This window comes from Rana temporaria, chromosome 5 (genome assembly GCF_905171775.1).
Source record: "Rana temporaria chromosome 5, aRanTem1.1, whole genome shotgun sequence".
NCBI classification, from domain to species: Eukaryota; Metazoa; Chordata; class Amphibia; order Anura; family Ranidae; genus Rana; species Rana temporaria.
The window spans coordinates 160,384,322-160,411,996 of record NC_053493.1 but is presented as its reverse complement, the minus strand read 5'-3'; the positions used below and the strand labels follow the sequence as shown (position 1 = coordinate 160,411,996).

Genomic DNA, 27,675 nt, shown 5'->3' with positions numbered 1-27,675 from the left:
TTATTTTCTTTTATTATAGAAATGCACCTTATATGTAACTTGTGAGATTTTTAGGAGATTGGCTAAGGGCAGCACAACATTTGTTATTACCCTTGTTACTGTAAAAGTGTGTTGTGGTGCTTTGATATCCATTGTCAATTGCACCCAAAAGCACACCTGCAGTGCACTGCGTAGTACTTGCGTTAGAAAGCGCCACAACCCACAGATGCAAAGACTGTGTATTGGGCTGTTTTCAAAAATCATACACAGGCTGGGACAGACAGATTATGGAGCATCTGTGTGTGGCAACCAGTCAGCTCTTATCATCATCTTGCTCAGTTAAGCTTTGAAAATGAAAGACAAAAGCTGATTGGTTGCCATTCACATCTGCGCCATTTTGATGAATTCCCCTGATTGTATTTTTTCCGGTGCGTTGACCACCCACCCAAAATCATGCCGCCAGACAGCATAGCCATGTACTCTGAATGGTCTAAGGTTATCAGGGGTGTACCCCGACATTTAACTTTGGGACCCTTACTTCTTAATATATTTATAAATGATATTGGGTCTGGGATTAAAAGTGACATTTCAGTCTTTGCAGATGACACCAAGCTATGCAGTGGAATAACGTCCTTAGGCCTCGTACACACGACCGAGAAACTCGACGGGCGAAACACATTGTTTTGCTCGTCGAGTTCCTTGTGAAGCCGCCGAGAAACTCGACAAGCCAATTTTCTCTATTCCCGTCAAGGAAATAGAGAACATGCTTTCTTTTTGGCTCGTCGAGTTTCTCGACAGTTTCCTCGACGAAAATGTACACACGACCGGTTTCCTCGGCTAAAAAATATCTCCCAGCAAGTTTGGTTTTTGCCGAGAAACTCGGTCGTGTGTACGAGGCCTGACGGGATGTCTCCAATTTACAAGCCAACCTCAATGCACTGTTTAATTGGGCAACCGTGCAGCAAATTAGGTTTAACCACGCAATTTGCTGTACCCGTACATCGGTACTTTGACACTAAATACCGGGGTTATGGCAGCAGCTAGCCTGGCTGCTGAGGGGAAGATGGCACCCACTCGGCTCCATAGCATGGGAGGGCAGAAGCGACGTCAAACGTCACTTCCGCCCATAGCTCTTAAAGGAAAAATCTTTTTTTTCCAAGTGACCTTTTTTGGTGCATTTTAGTGTAAATATGAGATCTGAGATATTTTTAACCCCAGATCTCATATTTAAGAGGTCCTTTCATGCTTTTTTCTATTACAAGGGATGTTTACATTCCTTGTAATAGGAATAAAAATGACGCATTTTTTTTTTAAAAGACAGCGTCAAAAAAATAAATAAAAAATAATAATGATAAAAAAATGTTTTTAAAGCGCCCCGTCCTGACGAGCTTGCACGCAGAAGCGAACGCATACGTGAGTAGCGCCCGCATTTGAAAACGGTGTTCAAATCACACAAGTGAGGTATCGCCGGTAACAATAGAGCGAGAGCAATAATTCTAGCCATGGACCTCCTCTGTAATGCAAAACTGGTAACCTGTAGAAATGTTTAAACATGGCCTATGGAGATTTTTAAGGGTAAAAGTTTGTTGCCATTCCACGAGCGGGTGCAATTTTTGAAGCGTGACATGTTGTGTATCAATTTGCGCGGCGTAACATTATCTTTCACAATATAAAAGAAATGGGCTAACTTTACTGTTGTCTTATTTTTTAATTAAAAAAAGTGTATTTGTTTAAAAAAAAAAAGTGTGTTTGTAAGACCGCTGTGCAAATACGGTGTGACAGAAAGTATTGCAACGACCACCATTTTATTCTCTTGGGTGTTAGAAAAAAATATATATAATATTTGGGGGTTATCAATTCTTTTCTAGCAAAAAAAAAATTGCAGCAAAATCGTGGCGTGATTTTACCAAGATTTGCATTTTCCTGTGGCCAGTGGTCAAAGTAGTTCAAGTGAATATGAAGCCTTAAAGTGGTTCTCAAGCCAGAAGGTTTTTTACCTTAATGCATTCTGTACATTAAGATATAAAAACCTGTGTGCAGCAGCCTCCCTCATACTTACCTGACACCCCTCTTGATCCAGCGACGTTGCACGAGTGCCTCGGCTGTCCAGGACTGCCAATCCTGATTGGCTGAGACACAGCAGTGGATGCCATTTGCTTCCACTGCTGTCAATCAAAGTAAGTGAGCCAATGAAGAGATGGGGAGGGTCCAAGCTGTGGCTCTTTGACTGGATAAACACACAGCAGCGGCGCGGCTCGGGTGACCTCCACCCCCCGTCACTCATCCGTCCATCCATCCGCCCATCAGCCCCGCACGTACCTCATCCAGGTCGTGGGTAGCTTCGGCGGCTTCCCCTTCCATCTCCTCCTTGGTGCCTCCCCCCTGCTCCCAGCCAATACGATTGCTTCTCCTCTCGGCCAATCGGGTCTTAAGGCCTGCTTTCAGATTGGCCGGGAGGAGAAACAGGAAGACAATAGCTATTGTCATACAACTGGGTGGGCTTATGGCGTAGTGCTCAGTGCCCCAAGCTCATCCTTTTTTAAGCCAATTAGAGCCTCAGGCTCCAATCACATGCATAAAAAAAATCCATAGAAATCAATCTGTGTGGCACCCTGCATGTAGATTAGGGGCAGGCGAATGAATTAGGGGGGTGGCTGCCACTGTTAAACAGGTTTCTGAACTAAGCACTGCACATTCAATGGAGCCAAGAATACACACAAGTGTGTAATAATGCATGCATGTGAACTCAAAGTGAAGTCTATCCCTGGATGTACAAGCAGATTTTGTGCTAATACATCCACACTGTGGAAAACGAAGCTGCATCATCGTTTTCCAGAGGTGACCCAGAGTTAGGAATAGAGTCATGGTGAGCATTAAACTGAAATAATCCCATGCAATTCCAATGCAAACAAGATTAATCTTTATGTATGCACATAGAACTTAACATATGGCATATGAACACTTCCTCATTTAGAAAGCAAACAGCACAAGAATTTCAAAACTGGTATCAAGCTACGCTGGTGCCAACAAGGTTGGGTACATTTGAGTAGTCTGAACAAGAGATGGCTATGTCTTCCAATATATCTGTGTGCTATAGAGCTTATTTCAAATGTGCACTTTACATTATCAATGAAAATCTTATAACTGGCCAACTCTGTTTCAGCTGAATTTAGCAATGTGGCTCTAGGCAATTCTACAACATCACAATGATCTAATAGTGACCACTTAATGTGATTTACTATAACTGAATTTGCAGTCCTGTGATAATTAATACTGATAAAGTTAAATTTATGTCTAATAATTGCACACTATTGTGGCCTGGCAGGGAGAGCAAATCAAGATGGCTTTTATTCCAAGGCTCCCTAGAGCCATCATTCATTGTAACCATCTAACACTGTGTTGCAGTCCTTTTTTTAAGATTATTCCTGTTTGACACTAGTCAGTCTCAATGAACTATTTTTTTTCATTATCACAAGTAAAAATGTTTTTGGCATACCAGTGGTACTGTATCTGCAATATCAATATTACTCTGGTATATTAAATCTGTTTGCCCTTGTTGTTTTAACTTTGGATAGTAAAACTTTTTTTTTCCCCCTCACAGTAAATACCTTATACAGCCCACTTCCTGTTTCTTGTCTGGCAAAAAGCCTAGGCTTATGACATCATGCACAGCTCTCTCCTTACTTTCATGAGAGTTTTCCAGGAAGGGAGGGGAGGTGAATCATAAGAGGGCCAATGAGAGCTGCAGAGCTTTAAGTGTGCCTCTGTGTGTGTCTTTGTAAATGCAGGAAGTGAACAGGCAGCAGGTTCAGCTGCCCACAGTTAAAATGGTTGCAGCCAGACTCAGTGGAAGGAGATTTCTGCAGCATATTTGGCAAGTTTAGAATCACAGTATATATAAAATAATATGAAAAGTGGTTGGAGGGAAGCTTCAGAATGGCAAAGATGTTTTAACTGCAAATTATGTGAGTAGACTGCAGTTCCTCTTTAAGACTGGCAGTGAATTTCGATGGGAATAAACAAGATAATAGTTGCATGTGTTTGCCAAGATCATATATTTTTTCTTGCAGGTTTTCCTGTGTATAAAATGACATTAACATATTCTATGCAATTCATTTCTGACATTTTTCTAGGTTCAGACTTATGCAATGCGGGGACCAGTGCGATTACAGCGCCGGTTCCCGCATCGCATTTCTCCCACAGGCAGTTCACACTGTTGTCTGCGAACCGCTGCGGGTGTCAATCAGTCCCGGACTGGGACAAATAATAGACCCAGGCATTTTAGATTGAGCAGCCCATACCAGGCATGGACTGACAACTCATGGGGCCCTGGGGCAATAGTAGATCACGGGGCCCCCTGTGTCCCTGCCCACTCAAGCCACAGGTACACAAACTCTACCTACATGTTGCAGCTAAGCTGCCGAGTGGACATTTAAGTCTTAACTGCAGCATAGCCTGCTGGAAGTTCCTGGCATTTTTCAATAGAAGCTGTTGAGTTGTATTCCCTGCTTTGCAGGTAAAGAATATCTACTACTTCCCCACTTACAGGACAGAGCTCTGTCCTGTGTAATTTCATGATGATCGGCAGGTGCACCTGCACCCGGTGATCAACGTCTGCTGTTTTTTTTATTTACAGAACAGCCGGGGTCCTAGCGATGTGCACTCCCTACCTGGAAGTGTCAGATCACATACTAGGTACATGATCTGGAGCAGCGGAGCTGCCTTGCTTCCATATATGTGTAGCTTCTAAAAACCGGTGCTAATTTAAATTTAGAGGGGGTCAGAGAGTTAGTTAGCTCTGACCAGGCTGATTTGTTTAAATTTAGGTCTCTGTCTCGGCTTGGCTGTGCTGTGGGCTCATTCTGTCACTTCTGTGGTGCTGATCTCACCCCAGGATGACAGGTGGCAGCAGTGGAGTCGAGGTTTGGGTGCTTTTCCCCAACAGCCTATCAGGAGGGGTTTTCCTAGCTGTGCATGCTGGGGGAGGGTATTTATGGGACAGACGCCATTGGTCTGGGTCTTCTTCCAGTGTGGGGCCCACCTTCAGGGTGACCATACCACGGCGCCCCCAGCGAAATGGCCTTCCAGGCCGGGGTGCGCATGCCACGCGGTGTTCCTGGTTCTGGGACTATGTTGGTCCGGAAACTTTGAGCTTTGATGTGGGCCCCAGTGATCGACTGGGTCCCTACTCCTAAGAAGATCCCAAGCGTTGTTCCTTTGAGAGGAATTTGTTCGGTGAGGAGTCCGCCTGAGGAGAGCCAAGAGAGGCTGGCAATCCAATAGGGTCTCAACCATCCACCGGGGATCAAGGTAACCGGGTACTGAGAGGCTGGACGTCAGTCACCTATCAGTCGGTAACCTAACTGCAAACTACCTGAAGGAGATCCAGGTGTAAAGTCTATTAAGGAGGATTATCTCCGCTATCTCAATTCTAAGGAGGGTCTGTGGCAGAGACTTTTTTCCTACGTTCCGAGTGATACTCTGGCTGCCAGGTCAGTGACAGAGGCCAGGTACACTAAACCCACTCTGGCTAGAGTGGGTTTAGTGTTCAGGGTATGGAAGTATGTTCAGGGTATGGAAGTAAAAGTTTTAAAGCCAATATATATATATATATATATATATAGTATATACACTCTATGTTATGACAGGTTGGGGGTTTTGGAGCTCATTGGTAGTATAAAAAAGGGAGTTTACTCAACGTCAGAAATACATTTCAGGGCAAAAGTAAGCAAAAAGAAAGCAAAAGTTCACAAATGAAAGTTTTCCTACGCAGGGGGTTCTCACCATTAGTGTTGCTCACGAATATTCGCATTGCGAATATTCGTTACGAATATGGCATATTCGAATATTCGCGAATAACTCGAATTTCGCGGCCAAAATTCACTATTCCGAATATTCGTATTTTTTCAAATTTATTTTTAAAACAGATCACATCCTAGTGATCTCCATCGACGTCTAAAAGCATTGCTGGTATGATTAGAGACCCTGGGCCGAGTAGCTAAGCTGAGGCGATCCTTTTATGTTGCCGAATATTCGCAATCGCGAATATTCGTATTACGAATATTCGCAAATACTTTCTCCGCCCTTCTTTTGCATCAGAGCCAATCAGAGTTCTCCTACCACAGTTGTCATAGGAGAGAGTGGAGTGTTTCTGTGCGTTTTTCCAGTGTATCACATCTTCAAAGAATTTTCCATCTTTTGTCCCGTGTCATCATTTGCATTTCACCTCTTTAATGAGAATAATAACTGTTTAACATAAAGACATTTAAGAGATGTCAACGTCAACGGTTTACTTGGCTTTTTTTTAACTCAACAGAATCAGGGGCCCCAGTGTGCGGTTGATCTTTACCTAACTCAATACAGGTCAGTCTAGAGGAGAGATCTGTATTTTCCAAATCTATGGTTATTCAATATTTATTAAACTAATCAATATAAAAATTGGTCAAAGTAAACCCTCAAATCTATATAATAATGTATTTATTTTATTAATACTTTGTTGTTAGTTGCAGGGTCCATTACGTAAAACCACACTTTTTCCAAAGGGCAGGTGAAATTGAATGTTTCAAAATTTCGCAATCAATTTCGCATTCGCATTAGCGAAATTTCGCAAAACATTTTTTTTTTATAAAATATCACGAATATTCGATTTTAGCGAATATTTCACGAATATTCGTCTATATATTCGTGATATATCACGAAATCGAATATGGCGTATTCCGCTCAACACTACTCACCATCAATACGTCAAATAAACAATATTAAGCCTTGTGGCTCTCTTTGCAGCTCTACTGCTCAGGCCTCACGCCTAGGTCCTCCAGACCATCTAACACACAGTCCCAGTGCTCGTGCACAAAATGATGTACCTTTGTCAGCTTGACTGTTAAATTTCTCAGAGACTAGGGCCTTTGTTCTGACCTGGACAGTATGGTTCAACGCTCACTGCTCCCTTGATACACTGACCCTCTCGGGTGGGGCTCTAAGCCCTAAGGCTGCTTCCACACTGGAGCAAGCGGGCGTTGACAGTAAATCGCCGATAGTTTTTACGGCGCTTTACTGTCATTTTAGCTACTATATTCGGCCAATGAAGGGGTTAATACCACCCGTGTAGTGCCGCTGCCAAAGCACTTTGCAGGCGGTTAGGCAGCGGTGCCCATTCATTTCAATGGGCAGGAGTGGTGTATACACCACTCCTTTACCGCTCCAAAGATACTGCATGCAGGAGTTTTTTTAACATCCTGCCAGCGCATCGCCTCAGTGTGAAAGCACTCAGGCTTTCACACTGAGACTGCAGGGGAGCCGCTTTTCAGGCACTTTACAGGCACTATTTTTAGTCCAAAAGTGCCTGAAAAACGCCCCAGTGTGAAAGGGGTCTAACTCTGGCTCTCGTATGAAGCCAGCACACACCTATGCCATTAGTGTGCTTGCTTCTTACACAATATGGTTTAAACCACCATATAAAACAGTGACTCAGGCCTCGTACACACGACCAAGTTTCTCGGCAAAAAACAGCAAGAAACTTGCTGGGATTTTTTTTTGCCGAGAAAAACGGTCGTATGTACATTTTTCGACGAGGAAACTGTCGAGGATCCCGTCGAGCCAAAAAGAGAGCATGTCTTCTTTTTCCTCGACAGGAATGGAGAAACTTGCCTTGTCGAGTTCCTCGACAGCCTAACAAGGAACTGGACAAGGAAAACGATGTGTTTCGCCCGTCGAGTTCCTCGGTCGTGTGTACGAGGCTATAGGCTTGCCCTGCCACATATTTTTTTTAATATTTTTATATATATGTACACTACAAATTAAAGATACACAAGTTAAAAAGTAAAAAATAAATGAAATCAAAATAATTGTTTAACAAGAAAGCTAAAACAAACCTGGTCTGAAGAATAGGCCACCATGCGACCAATGATCTCTGCTTCACTTAAGTCTGGGTTTTCCTTCTGAAGTCGTTTGATAACTTTGGTCCTTGCAGCAAGCAGAGCCATTAGCGTTGCTTCACTTGCGGTACCCTAAGTGAGGAAATTAAATATCTCTCTTTTATTAGTGAACATAAGCATCTTATAACATTAAAGAACATCTGTACTATTTGCCTGGCAAGAAAATTATGTATACTAAAGATACAGTGGAATGCAATCCACTCAGTCTGTATAAGTCACTAGACTGTATTTTTAGTACTTTACAGTAAAATGTTGATATTTATTTAACTGTTTCGATGTATTTAGTAGTTAAATAGTTAATCTCATTTTCATCTACTATCCATCCCTTTTGTCCGTTTTTTCCTTGGGTCATTTATATTGGAGAAATATCAAATGTGGCAGCAAGTCATTTTTTTAATGAGTTTGTAGGGAGCACTGATTGGGAGAATTGATTCATAAAGGAGCTGCAATAGCAGTGATCTCTAGCAGTCATATGTTATGTATCTCCAGTCTATGAGTGTCTCCTTAAATCGGAGTTCCACCCAAAAGTGGAACTTCCGCTTTAAGGACTCCTCGACCCCCTGACATGCCACATTTGGCGTGTCATTTTTTGGGGGAGGGGAGTGTGTACCCTTTTTTTTGTGAAACTTCCTGTCCCACTTCCTGCTTCCTATCTTCGGCCGCCTAGGCGACTCCTCCTCTCGCCCTAGGCGGCTCCTCCCTGCCAGCAATCTTTTGGGACAACACAACTTGGGTCCCAGAAGATTGGCTGGCCAAAAGGAGAGAGCAGCACAACTCGCACATGCGCAGAGCGTGCCCGACCGTGAAGCCATAAGCTGTCACGGCCGGATGCCCACAGTTACCATGACGGTGCCGAGGTGAGGAGGGGGAGAGGAGCGAGCCTCTAGGTGGCCGCATCGCTGGACTGTGGGGCAGGTAAGTGTCGGCTTATTAAAAGTTAGCAGCTATGCTTTTTGTAGCTGCTGACTTTTAATAAACGATTAAACGGGTGGAACACCGCTTTAAGCATGTTCCCACTTTCCAACAACTCCTGCAGCATGTTCACCATCTCTGATCATTTCCTGTAGCATGCTTGCAGTCTTTGACAATCTATTGTTGTAAGTCTGCAGTCTCTTGCATGTTTTGTGCCTATACAGTCACTAAATATTAGGGTTGCACTGATATCGATACTAGTATTGGTGCCGATACTAAGTATTTGCACAAGTATCGGTACTTGTGAAAATGCGCCGATACCTGAAACTGATACCTTCAGGTTCGGCTCTTTCATCTATCAGTGGGAATCCCCCACTGACAGATGAAATGTATACGAAAGAATACAGGCAATCATAGGTTGTTAAGGAACGGGGGCCACCATGTCCTTAACTACCAATGACATTTCAGCTGTCAGTGGAATTTCCCTTCCCCTCCTGTGTCGGTCCACCCCCTCCCACGCTGGCTTCGCCCCCACCCCCTTAGCTCAGTTTTTTGTGTCCTCCAGGCGATGTGCTTCTCCTCCTTGGGCTCCTCTGCAGGCAGCTGCCAGGTGACTGATCTGCCTGGTGAGTGGTGTGTCCTGCACTGAGCCAGGCTTTGCTTCCCCCTCACCTCTGATGACTTCTCTAACTGTCTCAGATGCTGCATAACTCCTAAGTTACGGCGGCGTAGCGTGAATAGGCCGGCGTAAGCATGCCTAATTCAAATGAGGATGTGGGGTGCGTGTTTTATGCATATTAACTGTGACCCGACATGATTGACGTTTTTTACGAATGGCACATGCGCCGTCCGTGTACATATCCCAGTGTGCATTGCTCCAAAGTACGCCGCAAGGACGTATTGGTTTCGACGTGGACGTAAATTACGTCCGGCCCTATTCACGGACGACTTACGCAAACAACGTAAACATATTTTTAATTTTGACACAGGAACGACGGCCATACTTAACATTGACTAGTCCAGCTATTTGATGGAATAACTTTACGCCTGAAAATGCCTTACGTAAACGGCGTATCTTTACTGCGACGGGCGCACGTACGTTCGTGAATAGGCGTATCTAGTGATTTACATATTCTACGCCAAACTCAATGGAAGCGCCACCTAGCGGCCAGCCTAAATATTGCACCCTAAGATACGACGGCGCAGGCTGTCGTATCTTAGCTAGGTTTAAGTGTATCTCAGTTTGAGAATACACTTAAACTTAGGACGGTGCAGATTCCGAGTTAGGTCGGCGTATCTACTGATACGCCGGCCTAACTCTCTCTGAATCCACCTAAAGGAGTAGTTGTTCAGTGGGGGTGTTGAAATACGTTGTTTATGTATTTTCGTACAACAACTACAGATATATTCATCAGCCAACAGATGGCAGGGTTTATAAGTTATTAAGTGCATCTATGTTACTGTATACTCTATTGTATTCTCTCTCATAATAAAGTCCCTGTTTCCTGTCTGCAGTTAAGCAGAAAAGCCCATGTCTGTTTTGTGGGGCTATATACAGAATATCTAACAGCATTACAGTTGCAGGTAGGGTTAGTGTGTGTGTTTAGGGTACAGGGAGGGTTAGTGACAGTAATAGAATTATAAGGGGGCGTAGTGTTAGTGTAATGCTGCAGCATTACACTAACACTACGCCCCCTTATAATTCACACGCTCGGAATTTCCAACAACAAATGTTCGATGGAAGCTTTTGAAATTCGACCGTGTGTAGGCACCAGCGGACATTTTCTGTCGGAATTTCCGACAACAAAAATTTGAGAGCTGGTTCTCAAATTTTCCGACAACAAAATCCATTCTCGTAAATTCAGAGCGTGTGTAGACAACTTCCGATGCACAAAATTCCACGCATGCTCTGAATCAAGTACGAGGTGGAAGCGCTCGGTCTGGTAAAACTAGCGTTCATAATGGAGATAGCACATTCGTCACGCTGTAACGGACTGAATAGCACGAGGCTGAAAAGTGCAAATTGTCTCTTACCAAACTTCTACTAACACAATATTAGCAGAAGGATCGCAAAGGGTGGCACACTTGTGTAACAGCTCTAGGGAACGGGAGTGAACCACAACTGCGGTTAGCAAGGATTTCAATGCACTTCTTATGTGAGAATTCAGTATTAGGCCCCAAGCGTCACTCCACACAAACAGGAGTTTGGGGGTTCTCTACATCATCTCTCTCTCTCACATAAATATAGGCGTTGAGCTACTGAGATTGGACGCATTACAACATGTGACCAGAGCTTAGCATTTCAAATTATAGTATGCACTTAAAGATTCCAATGCACAACTGTATGCAAGCAATTATCAGTATTACATAGCGTCGTGCATTAGGCCACTAAGGAAAAAGGTATGAAATACATCAACCCTTAGCATAGAAAAGTTTAGGCGACTAAATAGTAAATAGGCGTTGTTGAGACAACTAATAGTTGCATATAAGAGGCAATTTTAGCTCAGGTACTTTGAGAGTACAGGTAGTAAATAGGAGTTGTAGAGACAACTAATAGTTGCATATATGATAGCAATTATGAGGATCAACCACGGTGTATCAAAAAATTAAAAAAAACTTTATTAATGTATCAACAATGGGATTCGTTTGCTATGGGTGAATTAACACCCTATAGTGGAGAAAACTCCCCAGTATTCTCAATTAAAACCACATACAAATAAGTTAAAATTTTTGTCACAATATGGCGCCAATACTCAGGGCCCCACGCACACACACATGCATAGCCTGCTATGGAAGGACTGGAGCTGGTTGAGTAACTACTCCGATATACATTGTACACCTAGCATGTCCGTGATTAGGGCTTGTGCAATAGTTGTGTAGATATATTTGAGTATATGGATCACTTAGGGTGGTGTAGGCACACAGGAATATGGATTCTGAGACCTGTTATGTGGAATGCAGGGCAGCATATGTCAGCATATAGCCAAAAGACTGAGCTCTAGGTATGCCGTGTATCCATGCAACAGAGGGAGAGATGATCTCTCAGTTTATGAAGGATAGTTCAATAGAGACATATATGGAACTGACTGTAATGTATGGTATACTATATACGTCTCAGTAAATAGCACAGTCCAAATGTTAAAAAGGTATGACACATCACTAGAAGCACGACTGGGGAGTCTGTCAAGGAAGAGAGAAAGGGGGGAAATTTGCCTGAAAGCTCTCACTACTCTGTCGCATTGATTTTAATGAAGATATGTGAACAAACCTCTTTCATGAGTGCTGCAGTCAGCATATAGGTGAAGCCTTGATGTGTGCTCATGTTATTGCGTTAGCTCTGTGTCTAGTGGCAGCTAGATGCTTGACATCCGGTCAGACATAGATCATCAAGTCTGGAGATCCAGAGGCGAGTGTGCTGCAAATTGGACCAGTCAGTCCATGTGGAAGAGGCAATTCAATGTTACACACATCTGTTGGAAAACATGGTGGAGCGCAGGATGGAGATGGCTCTGCCTACGTCAACGCGTTTCGCACACGTGACCATGCGCCTCGTCAGGACGTAGTGTTAGTGTTACAGGAATGATTAGTATGAGTGTAAGGTTTAAATAGAGGGTTAGTGTGAGTATTAGGCTTGCAAGAAAGGTTAGTATTAGTATTGGAGTTAAGGGGTGTTAATGTTAGGGTTACTACAGTGTTTCCCCGAAAATAAGCCCGGGTTTTATATACATTTTTGGGGAATAGGATATTACCGCGCTACCAAATAAGAGGGAAGGGGGGAGGGGGGAAAGAAAGGGGGAGGGGAGGGGAGGAGAAAGATAGAAAGGGAATACTGCTCCAACACTGAAGGTGTATCAAACCCCAAAAATGTTAAGATGAATAAGTAGTGCTGCGCTGTGTAATAGGGTAAATGAATTAGAGAACAGACAGTTGCTATAACTGATATGTGAATATCAAAGCAAAAATACTTGCTGATATTGGTAATAAAAATTACATCCAATCACAAATACAAAGTGCTCAGTGATATTAAATTGAAGCATGCACTGCTATATAAAGTAGCAAAACTAAAACAACACACATAAGTGATGCTAAGGAATCGCATCAGTGTCCATGCAGAAAAACAGCAAAAACCAAATGCTGTTTAAAAGATCAAAATATAAAAGAAACAATCAACAATAAAGTGCTGGTGCTTGTGCCGAAATATTCAATGTGAAGGTTGTGCAGAGAAGGAATTCCAATATCTTTTTGAAGTTTAGTGAGGGTGTCCCCTTACCTTACTTCTGTAAGGTAACGGCATATATAATATAGCCAACGGTGTTCCAGACGTTACAGAATGTGGTGTGTCCCAATGAACTGTAATCTCTCTCTGTGAATAAAGTCCCCCTCAGGAGTCACGTCCAATGGACAACAATGACCCTCACCCAGGGAGGTAAAAAGCGCCAATAGTGCAGTATCGTTTAAAAGTTTTTAATAATAATAAAGGCATACACTATGATACATGGATGCAATAAAAACAGGTATAAAAACAAGTGGCGAGTTCGCAAGCGTCACCTCCGGTACCTCTTAGTGGACTCTTACGTGTATTCGTCACGACACGTGACTTCTGGGCCAGTCTCATGACCGAGACATCCACGGACGGAACGGAGTCGAAGAGTTTTGCATCAGACTCTGCTAATGGATATCATTTTTGAAAGCGGTTAAAGGTCCTCCAGGGACACTTTTGGAAATTCAAAACCCGCCCCCCACCCTTTTTCTTCCAACCCACCAAGATCCTGGCATCCAAAGAGAAAAAGGAAGTACTATTCCAATACATCTGGATACTCCTGCAGCAAGGGGCAGTTCTACCAGTACCAGTCTTAGAGACATACTCTGGATTCTATTCTCCATTCTACTCCAAATGGACAACAGAGCGGCAGTTGCCTATGTGCAGAACCAAGGGGGCACACACAGCAGGGCGCTATTCAACGAAGTGACCCCAATAATATCCTGGGCATAGAAAAATCTATGCGATCTTCAGGCATCTTACATTCCAGCCCTCGAGAACCAGCTAGCCGATCATCTCTCAAAATCTTTTGTGAACAACAATGACTGGTAGCTAGACCAGGAAGTTTTCGGGTGGATATGCCAACAGTGGGGGACTCCCCAGGTAGATCTTTTCACTTCCCCACTCAATGCGAAAACGCCACTGTTTTTCTCGAGACTCCCATCTCCGACATCAGCAGGAGTAGATGCCCTAGTCCAGCCTTGGATCTTCCAGTTGGGATATGCGCTCCCTCCGACTCCCCTAATTCTGAGGTTTCTTCAGCGTCTGACGAGGGAGGATGTCACCATCCTGGCAATCATTCCACATTGGCCGAGGAGGCCATGGTTCCCAATCTTAGTCAGTTTGTCACTATGCAGTCCACTTCCTCTGCCACACAAAACCAACCTATTATTCCAGGGCGACTTCCTTCACCCACATCCAGAATTTCTAGACTTGAAGGCCTGGAGATTGAGCGGAAAAGACTGGACGACTTAGGATGTTCTCGAGAAGTTATTCAAACTTTACTGCAAGCAAGGAATTCATCCACGAATGCCACTTATTACAGGATATGGGAAAAATATGTGGACTTGGCTGAATCCAACCATTTCGATCCACTAATACCCAGAGTCCATAATGTTCTTCTTTTCTTACAGTCAGGCCTAGACTTAGGTTTAGGTCACAGCACCCTAAAAGTTCAAGTTTTGGCCATCTCCACACTGACAGACACACGCTGGGCACTAAACCCTCTAGTAGACCGGTTCCTGAAGGCAGTTTTGAGGCTACACCCTTCCAGGAAGACTTTATACCCCAAATGGCATCTGACAATTGTTCTCGAGGCCCTGGCTTGTCCACCTTTCGCACCTACGGAAGAATGTTCATTAGAAGATATTATGTGGAAAACTGCATTTTTGATCACATCAGGGCGCAGAGAACAGAAATTCAGGCTCTAGGGGCTCAGGAGCCCTACATCACCCTTTTTCCGGACAGGGTGGTCCTGCAACCCATTCAACAGTTCATCCCAAAGGTTCCTTCAGCTTTTCATCTCAACCAGGAATGGGTCCTTCCAGCCTTTGGGGAAGATCAAGCCTCCTCAAATTTACACAAGCTAGACGTAGCCAGATCCTTAACCTGCCTGGCGGTATCCCCGAGCGTGACTCGGGGTGGGTTTTCCATGCTGCGATTGGTATCCCCGGGGCGGAGCCATGACCATTGGTATGCTGCCATGGGTAGGCACCAGGAAAGGAAAATTACGGAAAGGTAAGTATTCAATTTTCCGTTTTTAAGGTTCTAGCATCTTTGCAACAGCAGCTGTGGTCTATTTTAGTACTATTTCACTTATTTATCATTCCATTAATTTACTATTTCACTTATATATCCATACATTTTAGTCTGTATTTTGTCTGCAATCTAATCATTTCACATACCTTCCGACAGCGCCGCTCTGCTCTTTCTTGACCCACCTGATCGGTCTTACCTGGCACAAGCACTGCAGAGGGAGGGGGGCCCGAGATCCCCCAATGACAGCTGGCAGAAGAGGAGAGCAGCGGTGATCAGCTGAAAACCTATTTTTGGGGTAGGTCTTACTTTCGGGGAAACATGGTAGAAGGGCTACTTAGGGTGTTAGGATTATAGAAATGCTAAGAGCAGGTTTTAGGATAACTAGCAAAGTTATTGTTAGGTGAGGCTTTCTATTAGGCTATCACTCTTATGCCACGTACAGACAATCGGACATTCCGACAACAAAACCGTAGATAAATATCCGACGGATGTTGGCTCAAACTTGTCACACAAATGTTGTTGAAAATTCCAAACGTCAAGAACGCTGTGACGTACAACACGTACGACGGCACTGGAAAAGGAAAGTTCAATACCAGTTGTGTTAGTAGAAGTTTGGTGAGAGAGGATTTGTGCTTTTCAGCCTCATGCTTTTCAGTCCGTTACAGCGTGATGAATGTGCAATCTCCATTACGAACGCTAGTTTTACCAGACCGAGTGCTTCCGTCTTTTACTTGATTCAGAGCATGCATGGAATTTTGGGAGTCGGAATTGTCCACACATGATTGGAATTTGTCAGAAATTCCAACAACAAATGTCCGATGGAGCCTACACACAGTCGGAATTTCCAACCAAAAGCTCCTATCGAACATTTGTTGTTGGATATTCCGAGCGTGTGTGCTGAGTTGAAGAGAAGTAAATCTTATTGTCCTGCACTATCCTTCTAAAGAAAAATCTCTTAAAACATATTGAGAATGGAAAATCCAGATCACCCTCTTTACGGATATTAGTTTACGTTTTATCAACCACTGTCATCTACTCCTTGATAATCTAATGGCTGCTGACGACAGCAGAGGAGGATTTGAGACATTTGCTAAAAGACGATTATCACAATTTCTCTTAACAATGCACTTTTACACAACAAATAGCCGATAACTAATTCATTCATTTAATGTTATGCATACAACACTAAAAAGCACAAAACAATAGTCTTTGTGTGTCTTTCTGCCATGCATTATTGGAACTTGTTTATTTGGCGCGCACGGCTTGAGAAGATAACTGAGATCCTTATAAAAAAGAGGAAATTAAATTGCTGTGATATCAGCAGGTGGAACCGACAACACTGAGGTTATTGAGGATATGTTTAAATGAACATTTTGGCTGTTAATCTGATCACAGGCAGCAGAAGGCTGATGGTTGCGTCATTGTCTATTGGCTCTATTGCCTGATTTTTGGTCTAAAAATCTATTTTTAAACCGTTTATAAGTTCAGTGTTGCTGGTTCCAGTAGCTGGGTCTTGGGTGTCCAGAAACAATACGAATGACCTTAGGTATTTATTCTAGTGGACATTTCCCTAAATAGAAATGGCTACATCAAGGCAATTACTCATGTTTACACCTAAGGCATAGGGCAGGAAAGGCACACTGCAGCTACCTCCAGTATCAGTATATTGGCACAGACATAGACATCGATAAAACAGATTTTTATAATGTGGAGTACCACATTAAAGTACAGTAGTATTAAAGGCTCACTTTTTTATCCCCATACACATCTGTATAGCTTTAAACTGCACATTTTTTTACATGACTGCTTATATCAAGCTCCATAATGACAGAATTTTCCCTAATTTTATAGACACATCATACTGCTTCCTGTGCGCCCCTTCCTCTGAATAAAAGTAGAAAAGGAAAGCTTCACAAGAGAGAGATGCAGCATCTTAGGTAAATGTGAAGCTCTGTTGCTATTTCACGTAAAAAATAAAAATAAAATAAATATATATATATATATATATATATACACACACACTGTATTTGCTGGCGTATAAGACTACCTTTTACACTTAAAAAAAATGGCCAAAAAGCAGGGGTCGTCTTATACGCTGGGTCAGCTCCTCGGATGCCTGCTGGATGTGCGGTAATACTGTATGTAGCTTTGGCTACATACAGTATATACCGCTTAGCCAATCCCAGTGAGTGATATATTCAAATGAATACAGAGCCTGTTTGGATTGGAGTAACAACCTCTGCCAATCTGAGCAGGCTACATACAGTAGCCTGCTCAGATTGGCTTTGAGAGTTAGAGAGGCGTGGGCTGATGATGTTACAGCCTCTGCCAATCCAAGCAGGCTTTGTATTCATTAATAGAATACATCGCTCGCCGTGATTGGCTCCAGCTCCAGCAAAAAGGAAAAAGAATATGGATTCAGCAAGAATGAACAAAAATATGGCTCCAGAATGAAGAAATATGAAGCGCTGGAAGCCTCGGAAGGGGGGTCGTCTTTTACAGTGAGTACAGGCAAAAAATCTTAAAAAAATCTTAAAAAACTGTAAAATTAGGGGGTCATCTTATACGCCCGGTCGCCTTATACACCGGCAAATATGGTAGTGTTCAACCACTTCAAGGACAATTTTTACATTTTTCACGTACATGTCAAATCAGCATTTTTTGCTAGAAAAATACTTAGAACCCCCCAACATTATATATTTTCTGAAAGCAGAAGCCCTGACGAATTAATTGGTAGCAGGTGAAATTTTTTATATTGCATGATATTTGCGCAGATGTATACCAAAGGGAGATTTTCTGGGAAAAAGTTACGGTAATTTTAGTACACACAAGCACAGTATAATACTCTATTGTTTGCTAAAATATACAAGATGAGATTGCATTGAATAAATAGTTACCATATATGTCAAGACTGAAAATTGCGTGTGCCTGTGAAATGGTGAAAAATTATGGTACCTAAAAATTTTCATAGGTGATGTTAAAAGCCTTTACAGCTTATCCGTTTTGAGTTAACCATGACTTACGGTCCTAGAATTATTCCTCTCACTGGGACCTTTTCAGCAATACCTTGTGTAGTATAAAGCCCTGTGCATTTTTTTGCATTCACATGTGTGCGCACAGGGGGATTAAAGAAGTTCTTTACATTTTTTAAATCATATTTATTTTAATACAATCAATGTCTCCCCTGCCCTCCACTGCAGCTAATCAAGCACAGATCATGCTTGATTAGCCACTTCCCCAGATACAGCAGCCAGGGAATGAATGAACTGAAACCGCAAGTGACAAAATGCTGCCAGCTTAATTTCTCACAGAGGAGATTGGGGAACAGATATTCCTCAGTCTCCTCCCATCATCATAGCTGGAGCAATTTATTGCATTCCCAGGCTCCTTGGAAGAACCACCACGGGTGGTGATAAGGAGGAAAGGGGAGTTGGCCAACCTCATCATTTTTATTAAAACGCTGATAGCTGGCTGAAAAAAATAGATACCAAACTTGTTTTAACCACTTGAAAAGGTTAAAGATGTAAATAGCCCAAGGACGGCAGGTGGCTAAAGCCAAAAAAATATTCTGTAAGAGTAGAGATGGTGTAAACTCCCTGTAAGTTTTTTTTTTTTATATGTCTGTGTTCCTTAGGGGATATTTCTCTTCACTTGCTGTCATTGAGACACATTTCGCCTTTTGACAACAACCAAAATGGCCATGCTTAAAGTACAGTACCTGTCCGCGAGAATGTGTTTCCAGCACGATCGCATCGCGCTAGTTCTCGGCGACAGGGTGCCGACATCTCGCGCTCGCTGCAATAGGAAAAACACATTACAGCGATCGCGAGATAGAAGCGGCGAGGATCAGACTTGGATTTGCGCCAATTCCAGACACTGTGTTGGGTATGAATCATGAGGGGGAACTCCACGCCAAATTTTAAATAAAAAAACGGCATGGGTTCCCCTCCAGGAGCATACCAGGCCCTTGGGTCTGGTATGGATTATAAGGAGAACCCCCTACGCCGAAATAATGGCGTGGGGTTTCCCCCAAAATCCATACCAGACCCTTATCCGAGCACGCCGCCCGGTCAGGAAAGGAGTGGGGACGAGCAAGCCCCCCCTGAGCCGTACCAGGCCGCATGCCCTCAACATGGGGGGGCAGGGGGCCCCCCACCCAAGAGCCTGGTATGCTCCTGGAGGGGAACCAATGCTGGTTTTTTATTTAAAATTTGGCGTGGAGCTCCCCCTCATGATTCATACCAAACACAGTGCTTGGAATTGGTGGGAATCCAAGTCGGATCCCCGTTCATTCTAATTCGGACATATGTCTGCTTTTTCCCTTCCGGGCGAGCCAGTTCGTCGTTGGCTCCCGCAACGGGGCTCATAGGTGGTCAATCTCGCCGAGAAATGCAGCGAGATTGACACAATATTCCGGTCACATACTGTATAAACCCTAACAGCTTTTGTTATTTGATTCCTTTTGGTCTGTTAAATAAACCATTAAAAGCATTTTTGTTATATCAATTTGATAAGTAAAAAAATACCTTCAAATATATAAAACATGGTGCAGTATAATTTTTGAAGAGGTACAGATGCTACACAGTGCATGTTTAGCCCCATGGGCTTCAATGGGAGTGCATGAAAATTGTATGTACATTTATTTTTGTTTCTTTAGTTTTTTCAATAAAATTCAGTGTCTTCCTCCTAGCAACAATCATGTCACAGCAGATATTGCTACTCATTGGTAAAAGTAAAAATGCTCATGAACGCAGTACAACATGCACTACAAAAAAGCACTGAAAGACGATTACGCAGCAGCCTTAGTGGAAATTTAGGCAAAGTCAATGAACATAATTATATTTTCAGTCGAACTATGCAAATCTGTTATTGCAGCGTAAAGAAATAACATTTGCATCCAAACCTGTGTTATTAAACTGCACTGCTATTTGTTCAACATCCGTGCGCCATGACTGACATTTGTGGAATTGCGCAGAAATGAAATGGTTAATGACAGTTTCCATGGTAAGCAGATGTGAAAGAAAATATTGGTGACCGGCGTCTACATCCATGGAGTGCTTTCTTTCATCTCTTCTCTCATTTCAAATGAAGCAAGCGGATAATGATGCTTCACATAGATGCAGGTTTTCAAATGTAATTACAAGCCAATTTTCACAGGCAACATTTTACCAACAGGGCAATTACAGCTTGGCTCAGTAATATGCATTTAGCCTTTTTCAGTCACATAACATTTAGGACTTAGATAGAAAATCAATAACACAAAATGTCTTTTAGCATTCAACATCACACTGCAGGTACACTTGTTTTGTCAATGCCAGCTCAGTCTTTGTCATATAAATTGATAGATAATAAGCAGCTCCAATAAATACTGGAAGAATTTTTTTTTTTTATTGGGAGAATGATTACCGGTACACTCATTTAGTGTAGATCTGGAATTGCGTTGCAATACATGGTGCCCTTTATTACTGGGAAAATGCCTTGTGTTTATAAAACATATTTGTAGAGCCATTCACCCTACGAAGCTGCATGTACATAATGTGCGAATGCCAAGAAAAATCAAATGCTACTAGGTGATTTCTCTTTAGGTCAAAGGTTATTTATTCATAGGACTAGTCTGAATTAATAAAATAAGGGATTATGACCACTAAATGGAGCGGATCATAGGATATAAGTACTTATTTTGAAAGTATTAATAAATACTTACACGCGGTTGCAAGTGGTATTGTGGGCTTGGAGGGGGTAAAGTGGTTGTTAACCCACTCTGCTAACTTTATATAATCCTCTGTGTCTTGTTATGCTAGGTTTTCCTGTTTACAGAATGCAGATCGTTGCTCACGTAACCAGCTGCCTCTCTGCTCTCTCCGTATTATAGCTGCAGTGGGCGGGGTTGAGAAATCCCCCCACTGACGTCAGTCGGGACGAGAGTCGTAGAGAGCTGGCCAGTCACATGAGCACCGATCAGCACTCTGAAAACAGGTATAAACTGATTTTTTTAAATAAATCACAGAGACAGGAGAACCTGGCATAACGAGACACACTGGAGTATATACATTTTTCAAAGTAAGTAATTCCAGCGGGGGGGGGTGTTACTGTCACTAGCTGACAGGCAGGGAGGGGAGGGTGGGGAGAGGACAGAGGAGAGACAGTAGAGCTGTGGATGACAGGGGCCATGGTGTCAGGGCTCAGCCATGATACACCATGGTCAGTTTACAGAGGAGAGGGCAGAACCAGGCAGGATCAGCCAGGTATTTCAGGTGATACAGGGAGACAAATTACACAACACAAGCGCTGTGCTGTATAACATGCTTTAACCACTTAACCCCCCCACCATATTGCTGGTCAAAGACCAGAGCACTTTTTGCGATTCGGCACTGCGTCGCTTTAATTGACAATTGCGCGGTCGTGCAACGTGGCTCCCAAACAAATTTGGCGTCCTTTTTTCCCCACAAATAGAGCTGTCTTTTGGTGGTATTTGATCACCTCTGCGGTTTTTCGTTTTTGGCCTGCACAAGAGCTGAGGTTATATTACAGGGGAGCCGACCTGCCGCCGTAAAACGACGGCGGCAGGTCGGCAAGTGGTTAAAGGAACAGGATCTTTTTTTTTTTTTTAGGGGGGTAACAAACGCTTTAAAACAGGCAGTTAGGAGGTGACATAGTGAGGCGAGATTTACTAAAACTGATGCACACAGAATCTGATGCAGCTGTGCATAGTCACTAAACAGCTTCTAAATTCAACTTGTTCAATTAAGCTTTCACAAAAAAAAAAAAAATTAGATGATAATTGATGACTATGCACAGCTGCACCAGATTGTGTGTGCACCAGTTTTAGTAAATCTCTCCTCACTGCCTCTTTACCATTTGTCAAATGCTCTCTAAGGCTGGGTTCACACTTGTCCGACAAACGGTCCTACATTGGGAGCCTCATGTAGCATGACGTGTGAAAATCAATGTTTCCCTTTGAGAGCTGTCTTAACTGGTCCTACACAAGTCGGTCCGACTTTGAAAATGCTCCCTGTACTACTTGTGGTCCTACATTGATCCTACTTCAACCCATTGAATATCATTGAAGTCGGACCAAAGTAGTATCCTGTTCATGAAAGTAGGATGGATGTAGGACCAATGTAGGATAAATGTAGCAGAGCAAAGTAGGATGAAAGTAGTGTAGTAGTGTGAACCCAGCCTAAAAGGCTATCCACTGCTGATCACTCATCAGAGGGTGAACACGTCTGTAAATTAAAGGGGTTGTAAAGTTTTTTTTTTTTCTAAATAGGTTCCTTTAAGCTAGTGGATTGTTGGTTCACTTACATTTTCCTTTGATTTCCCTTCTAAATGTTTTTTTTCTTTGTCTGAATTTCTCACTTCCTGTTTCTCCACAGTAAGCTTGCCCCCATTATCCGAGCCATTCTGGCTGGGGGTTAGTCAGCCAGAACAGCTTACTGAGGAGGAACAGGAAGCGAGAAATTCAGACAAAGAAAAAAAACATTTAGAAGGGAAATCAAAAGAAAAGGTAAGTGAACCAACAATGCACTAGCTTAAAGGAACCTATTTAGAAAATAAAAAACAAACCTTTACAACCCCTTTAACCCTAAGAGCCGGTTCACACAGGGGCGACTCTTCAGGCGACTTAGCCGCCTGACAAGTTACGCTCCATTCTGTACTATGGAACCGTTCTAATAGGAGTGACTCAAGTCGCTCCGACTTAGAAGGGTCCTGTACGACTTTGCGACGACTTCAGGGCGACTTGCATTGACTTCAATAAAGAAGTCATTTTGTAAGTCGCCTCTGAAGTCGTGTGCAGATCGCCTTGCCGAGTCGCTCGGAAAGTCGTGCTGCCCCAGTGTGAACCGGCTCTGCGGAGATTCATGTTCAGGCAGAGTCCATCAGCCAGGAGCTCTCAAGAAGTATGCTATGGATATGAATAAGGTTTGAGGTTTCCTCTACTGTAAGCCTTTAGCCTCGTACACACGACCGAGAAACTCGATGGGCGAAACACATCGTTTTCCTCGTCGAGTTCCTTGTTAGGCTGTCGAGGAACTTGACAAGGCAAGTTTCTCCATTCCCGTTGAGGAAATAGAGAACTTGCTCTCTTTTTGGCTCGTCGAGTTTCTCGACAGTTTCCTCGATGAAAATGTACACACGACCGGTTTCCTCGGCAAAAAAATATCTCACCAGCAAGTTTCTTGCTGGTTTTTGCCGAGAAACTCGGTCGTGTGTACGAGGCCTTATGCCGCGTACAGAGGGTCGTTTTTTGTGATGAAATAAAACGACGTTTTAAATCATGAAATAAAACAAAGTTTTTGAAACTTCATTTTCAAAAACGAAGTTGCCTACACACCATTGTTTTTTCAAAATGCTCTAGCAAAGCGCGGTTACGTTCAGCACTCTTTTCCATTAAAGCTAGCTTCATAACTTGCTTCTGAGCAAGCGCGGGTTTAAAAACGTTGTTTTAAACGTCGTTTTGCCCACACACTATCATTTTAAATGACACAAAAAACGACGTTTTGAAAAACGACACAAAAAATGTAAGCATGTTCGAAAAAAAAATTGTCGTTTTTCAGAAGACATAAAACAACGTTTTCCCCACACACGGTCATTTTAAATGACGTTTTTAAAAATGACGTTTTTTTTTCATCAAAAAAAGTGATGGTGTGTACGCGGCATTAGAGTTACAAGGGACAATTGTTTGAAGGAATAGATTACCAAGCACAAGCTCACTTTCTTCAAAAAGGTGGCTGTGCAACAGCTATATTGTCATGTGTTGTGTGTTGGGCCTGTTTAGAAGAGCTGACAATTCTGTGTATGGAGAATAACTTTATTTTTATTTTTTATTTAGGCATTGGTACATGTCCGCCCATTATCTGGCTTCCTGCACATTATGCTTGGGAAAAGCTTGTGTATTTCTACTACAGATTACCAGAATTTAAAACCAAGATCCCCACCTCCGAAGACATCAATTGCAAAGTTTGTGAATGTCAAGCAAATTTTGTAAAACTTTTAGCCAGTGTTTTCTGCACAAAGTTCATTTCTAGCATCTTTTAGCTTAGGTTCACACTGAATGCAGGTTTGAAATTGTGCGCATTCGTATAAACTAGCACGTTTTCAAACCGGCATATTAGTCCGACTTTGGGGGCGATTTGATAGACATTTCTGCAGGTTCCTGCAGGGACTACTTTTGGGAATCAGTGCGGCGCCACAAAGACATAGTGACCTCCAATTCTATCTCAGAAAAAAAGCCATCAATAATCATTCACACGGTGTATCAGATATTTTATTATTTGTTAAAGAACTGAAATATAAATTCCAAACTCTTTTTGAATCTAAAGTATAACTAAAGGCAAAACGTTGCTTTTCTTTCGTTTTGGATAGAGTAGAACACATTTCAGGATTTTATTGCTGTCTGTGCCCCGATTAGGGAGATTCACACTCTCTATTCCTTCCTGTTTACCATTGGCACTGAGAGTGAAGGTGTCACCAGAACAGGAACAGATTGGAAATCTTCCAATAGGGACAATAATTCTGGTGACCCCAGTGATAACCAGGGATTTCCTCATATTGGAGGGATTTCACTCACTTTCTGTTTTGGCTATGGAACAGAAGGTGAAGGGAAATTTTCTCAAGAAAAAACGTCTCTGCGCTAATTCATCCCAGAGTTGTTCTATCTGGTTGAGGTCAGGACCCTTAGTTCCAGTGAAGGAAAGGCTTAAGGCGTCAGCATACCAAGACATTTTGGACAGTTTCATGCTCCCAACTTTGTGGCAACAGTTTGTTCCAACATGACTGTGCAGCAGTGCACAAACAAGGTCCATAAAGGGTTACTAGATCTACTGATTACCAACAATACAGACCTGATCACGGATGTGGAAATACGGGCAATTTAGGAAACAGCGATCACAGGTCAATTGGCTTCAGTATAAACCACACAAATAGACATAAGGGGAATAAAAGGATAATGAATTTCAAAAGCGCCAACTAACCTAAACTACGAACCTAGCTAGGCATAAATTGGGATAAAATCTTATGGAAAAAAAAACATGGAGGAGAGATAGGTTCATTTTAAGAGCATATTAAATAAGGGCATTTTCCAGTGCATCCTATTGGGTAATACATTTAAAAGCGCAAACAAAAGTCCTGGATGGCTTAACTCCAAGGTAAAAATGCATATAAAAGCAAAGAAGGCCTTCAAAAAATAAAAGGTTCAGGGATCATCATCAGCATTCAGACTTTATAAAGAATGCAACAAGAAATGTAAGGGTGCAATTAGGGCGGATAAGATAGATCACGAAAGATACATAGCGGAGGAGAGCAAAAAAATCCCCAAAAATTCTTTAAGTATGTAAACAGTAAAAAAGTGAGGACAGACCATATTGACCCCATAAAGAATGAGGAAGGACATCTGGTTATGAAGGATGGGGAGATGGCGAGGGTATTGAATTTATTCTTCTCCTCAGTCTTCACAATTGAATCAGGGGGCTTTAGTAACCAAAACTGCAGTGTTCATCCTCATGACACATCACAGGAAGTACAGGAACAGGAAGTACAAAGAAGGGCAACAAAGCTAATAAAGGGTCTGGAGGACCTTAGTTATGAAGAAAGATTGCGAGCACTGAACTTATTCTCTCTGGAGAAGAGACACTTGAGAGGGGATATGATTTCAATTTGCAAATACCGTACTGGTGACCCCACAATAGGGATAAAACGTTTTTTTGCAGAAGGGAGTCTAACAAGACATGTGGTCATTAAATTAGAAAAAAAGAGGTTTAACCTAAACTGCATAGATGGTTCTTTACTGTAAGAGAGGGGTGGGAGGGGGCATCTATAGTTTAAAAAAAAATATTAGATAAGCACCTGAACTACCACAACATACAGGGATATACAAGAGAATACTGACCTATAATCACACACATAGGTTGGACTTTTTCAAGCTCACCTACTATGTAACTCATAACTGAACCCTATGGACTAAGACTGGGATACCATTAGTGCGTGAAAAGGCAGGCATCCCAATACTTTTGGTAATATAGTGTGTGTGTATACACACACACACACACACACACACACACACACACACACACAATTCAAATTAAATTACTTTTAGAAAAACAGAAATTACACATTGCTGTCACTCACAAAGGCAGCAAATAACAGTGTAAAATGACAGAGTGTATATAAGGTGTTTCTTACCTGAATTACTCCCCCACCTTCGCCTTTACTTCCAGCTAGGAATTGATCTGGCAGACCTATCGCCTTCCCCAACCAGTCCAACATGACTGTCTCTAGCTCTGTGCATGCCGGACTTGAAGCCTTAAATTACACAAATGACCAACAAAACAAAAAGTGAATCAAAGTGGACTATTACATGTTCTCTATTTTTGTTCAGAGCTTAAAAGTGCCTACACATACCCAGGGAATTATTATCCTAGAGCTGTATGGGGCTATTGGTCCAGTGTGGTGGGCTACTGAGGACTTTTAAGTCACTTAAATAAAGAATGGCTAAAAAATATTTACAGATTTGTATGTACAATTACTTTCATTGTCCCTAAACTGTATGGTAAGCACAAGGTTCTTCAAGCTGAAATAAAAGCTCAAATGCCTGTAAAAGCTGATTTTTTTTTGAGCTGCAATGTGCATGAGCCCTAAGGCTGTACACATATCATGTACACGCATGACATTGATCAATTATGCATACATTGTACAGATCACTTTAATGCAAGATCCTGCATAAAAACTGCAGTGCTGTGCAAATGAGGCCTATGGTATGTTTGTTTTTTCTCAGCTTAAAACCCTAATTTTGTATTTATAAGGCCCATCCTTGCTTACTGTCCCCTGGTAACACCAGGCTGTTAACATGAATATGGTTGTTATATGGGGGTGCTCATTTTCATACTTAACTGTAGTATAGTATGCTAACTCACATTTCAAAAGTGTAAGTCCTGAATTTGCAAAGCATGATATTTTTTTTACGTTTTTCAAGCACAGCCTCCATATCACTCAATCCTGCCCATAAATGATGTGTGTGACGTCACTTTTACATGTGCCTATCACAGGTGTCAAACCCACAGTTCACACATTTGCACTAGCCGATTTGTGCTATGCTTACTGGGAATCTTTTATGGCAGTTTAGTTCTTTACTCTAAAGCCTCGTACACACACGATCGGATTTCCATCGGACAAATCCGTGGAATTTTGTCAGAAGAGCGTTGGCCGTGAACTTGATATGCATACAGACGGCAACACTTTGTCAGCCAACAAATACGAAACTACGTGGTTTTTCCACTCTTTAGCGCCACTCTTTGGGCAACTTCCGCTAGCGTTGTGCTATGGTTAGCATTGCTTCTGAGCATGCGTGTTTGTACTTTGGATTTTTTTGCGACTGACTTGTGTAATCCAACGGCACACATTTGTTGTCGGATAATTTTAAAGCATGCTATGAAACATTTGTTGTCGGAAAATCTGACAACAATTGTCCGATGGAGCATACAAACGGTTGGATTTCCCGACAAAACCCTGCCATCATACATTTGTTGTTGGAAAATCCTATTGTGTGTACGAGGC

The 27,675-nt window shown here is 42.4% G+C and overlaps 1 protein-coding gene across 2 annotated transcripts in view; it reads right to left on the bottom strand.

Annotated features, from left to right (window-relative positions):
- DDC (dopa decarboxylase) overlaps window positions 1-27,675 on the bottom strand; it is a 173,237-nt gene that overhangs the window by 84,172 nt on the left and 61,390 nt on the right. For both annotated transcript variants that reach the window (XM_040353312.1, XM_040353313.1), the window contains exons 4-5: window positions 26,305-26,424; window positions 7,851-7,985 (exon numbers count right to left, since the gene is read on the bottom strand). In XM_040353312.1, the coding sequence (XP_040209246.1) occupies window positions 7,851-7,985; window positions 26,305-26,424 (255 nt within the window). The remainder of the gene's footprint in view (window positions 1-7,850; window positions 7,986-26,304; window positions 26,425-27,675) is intronic.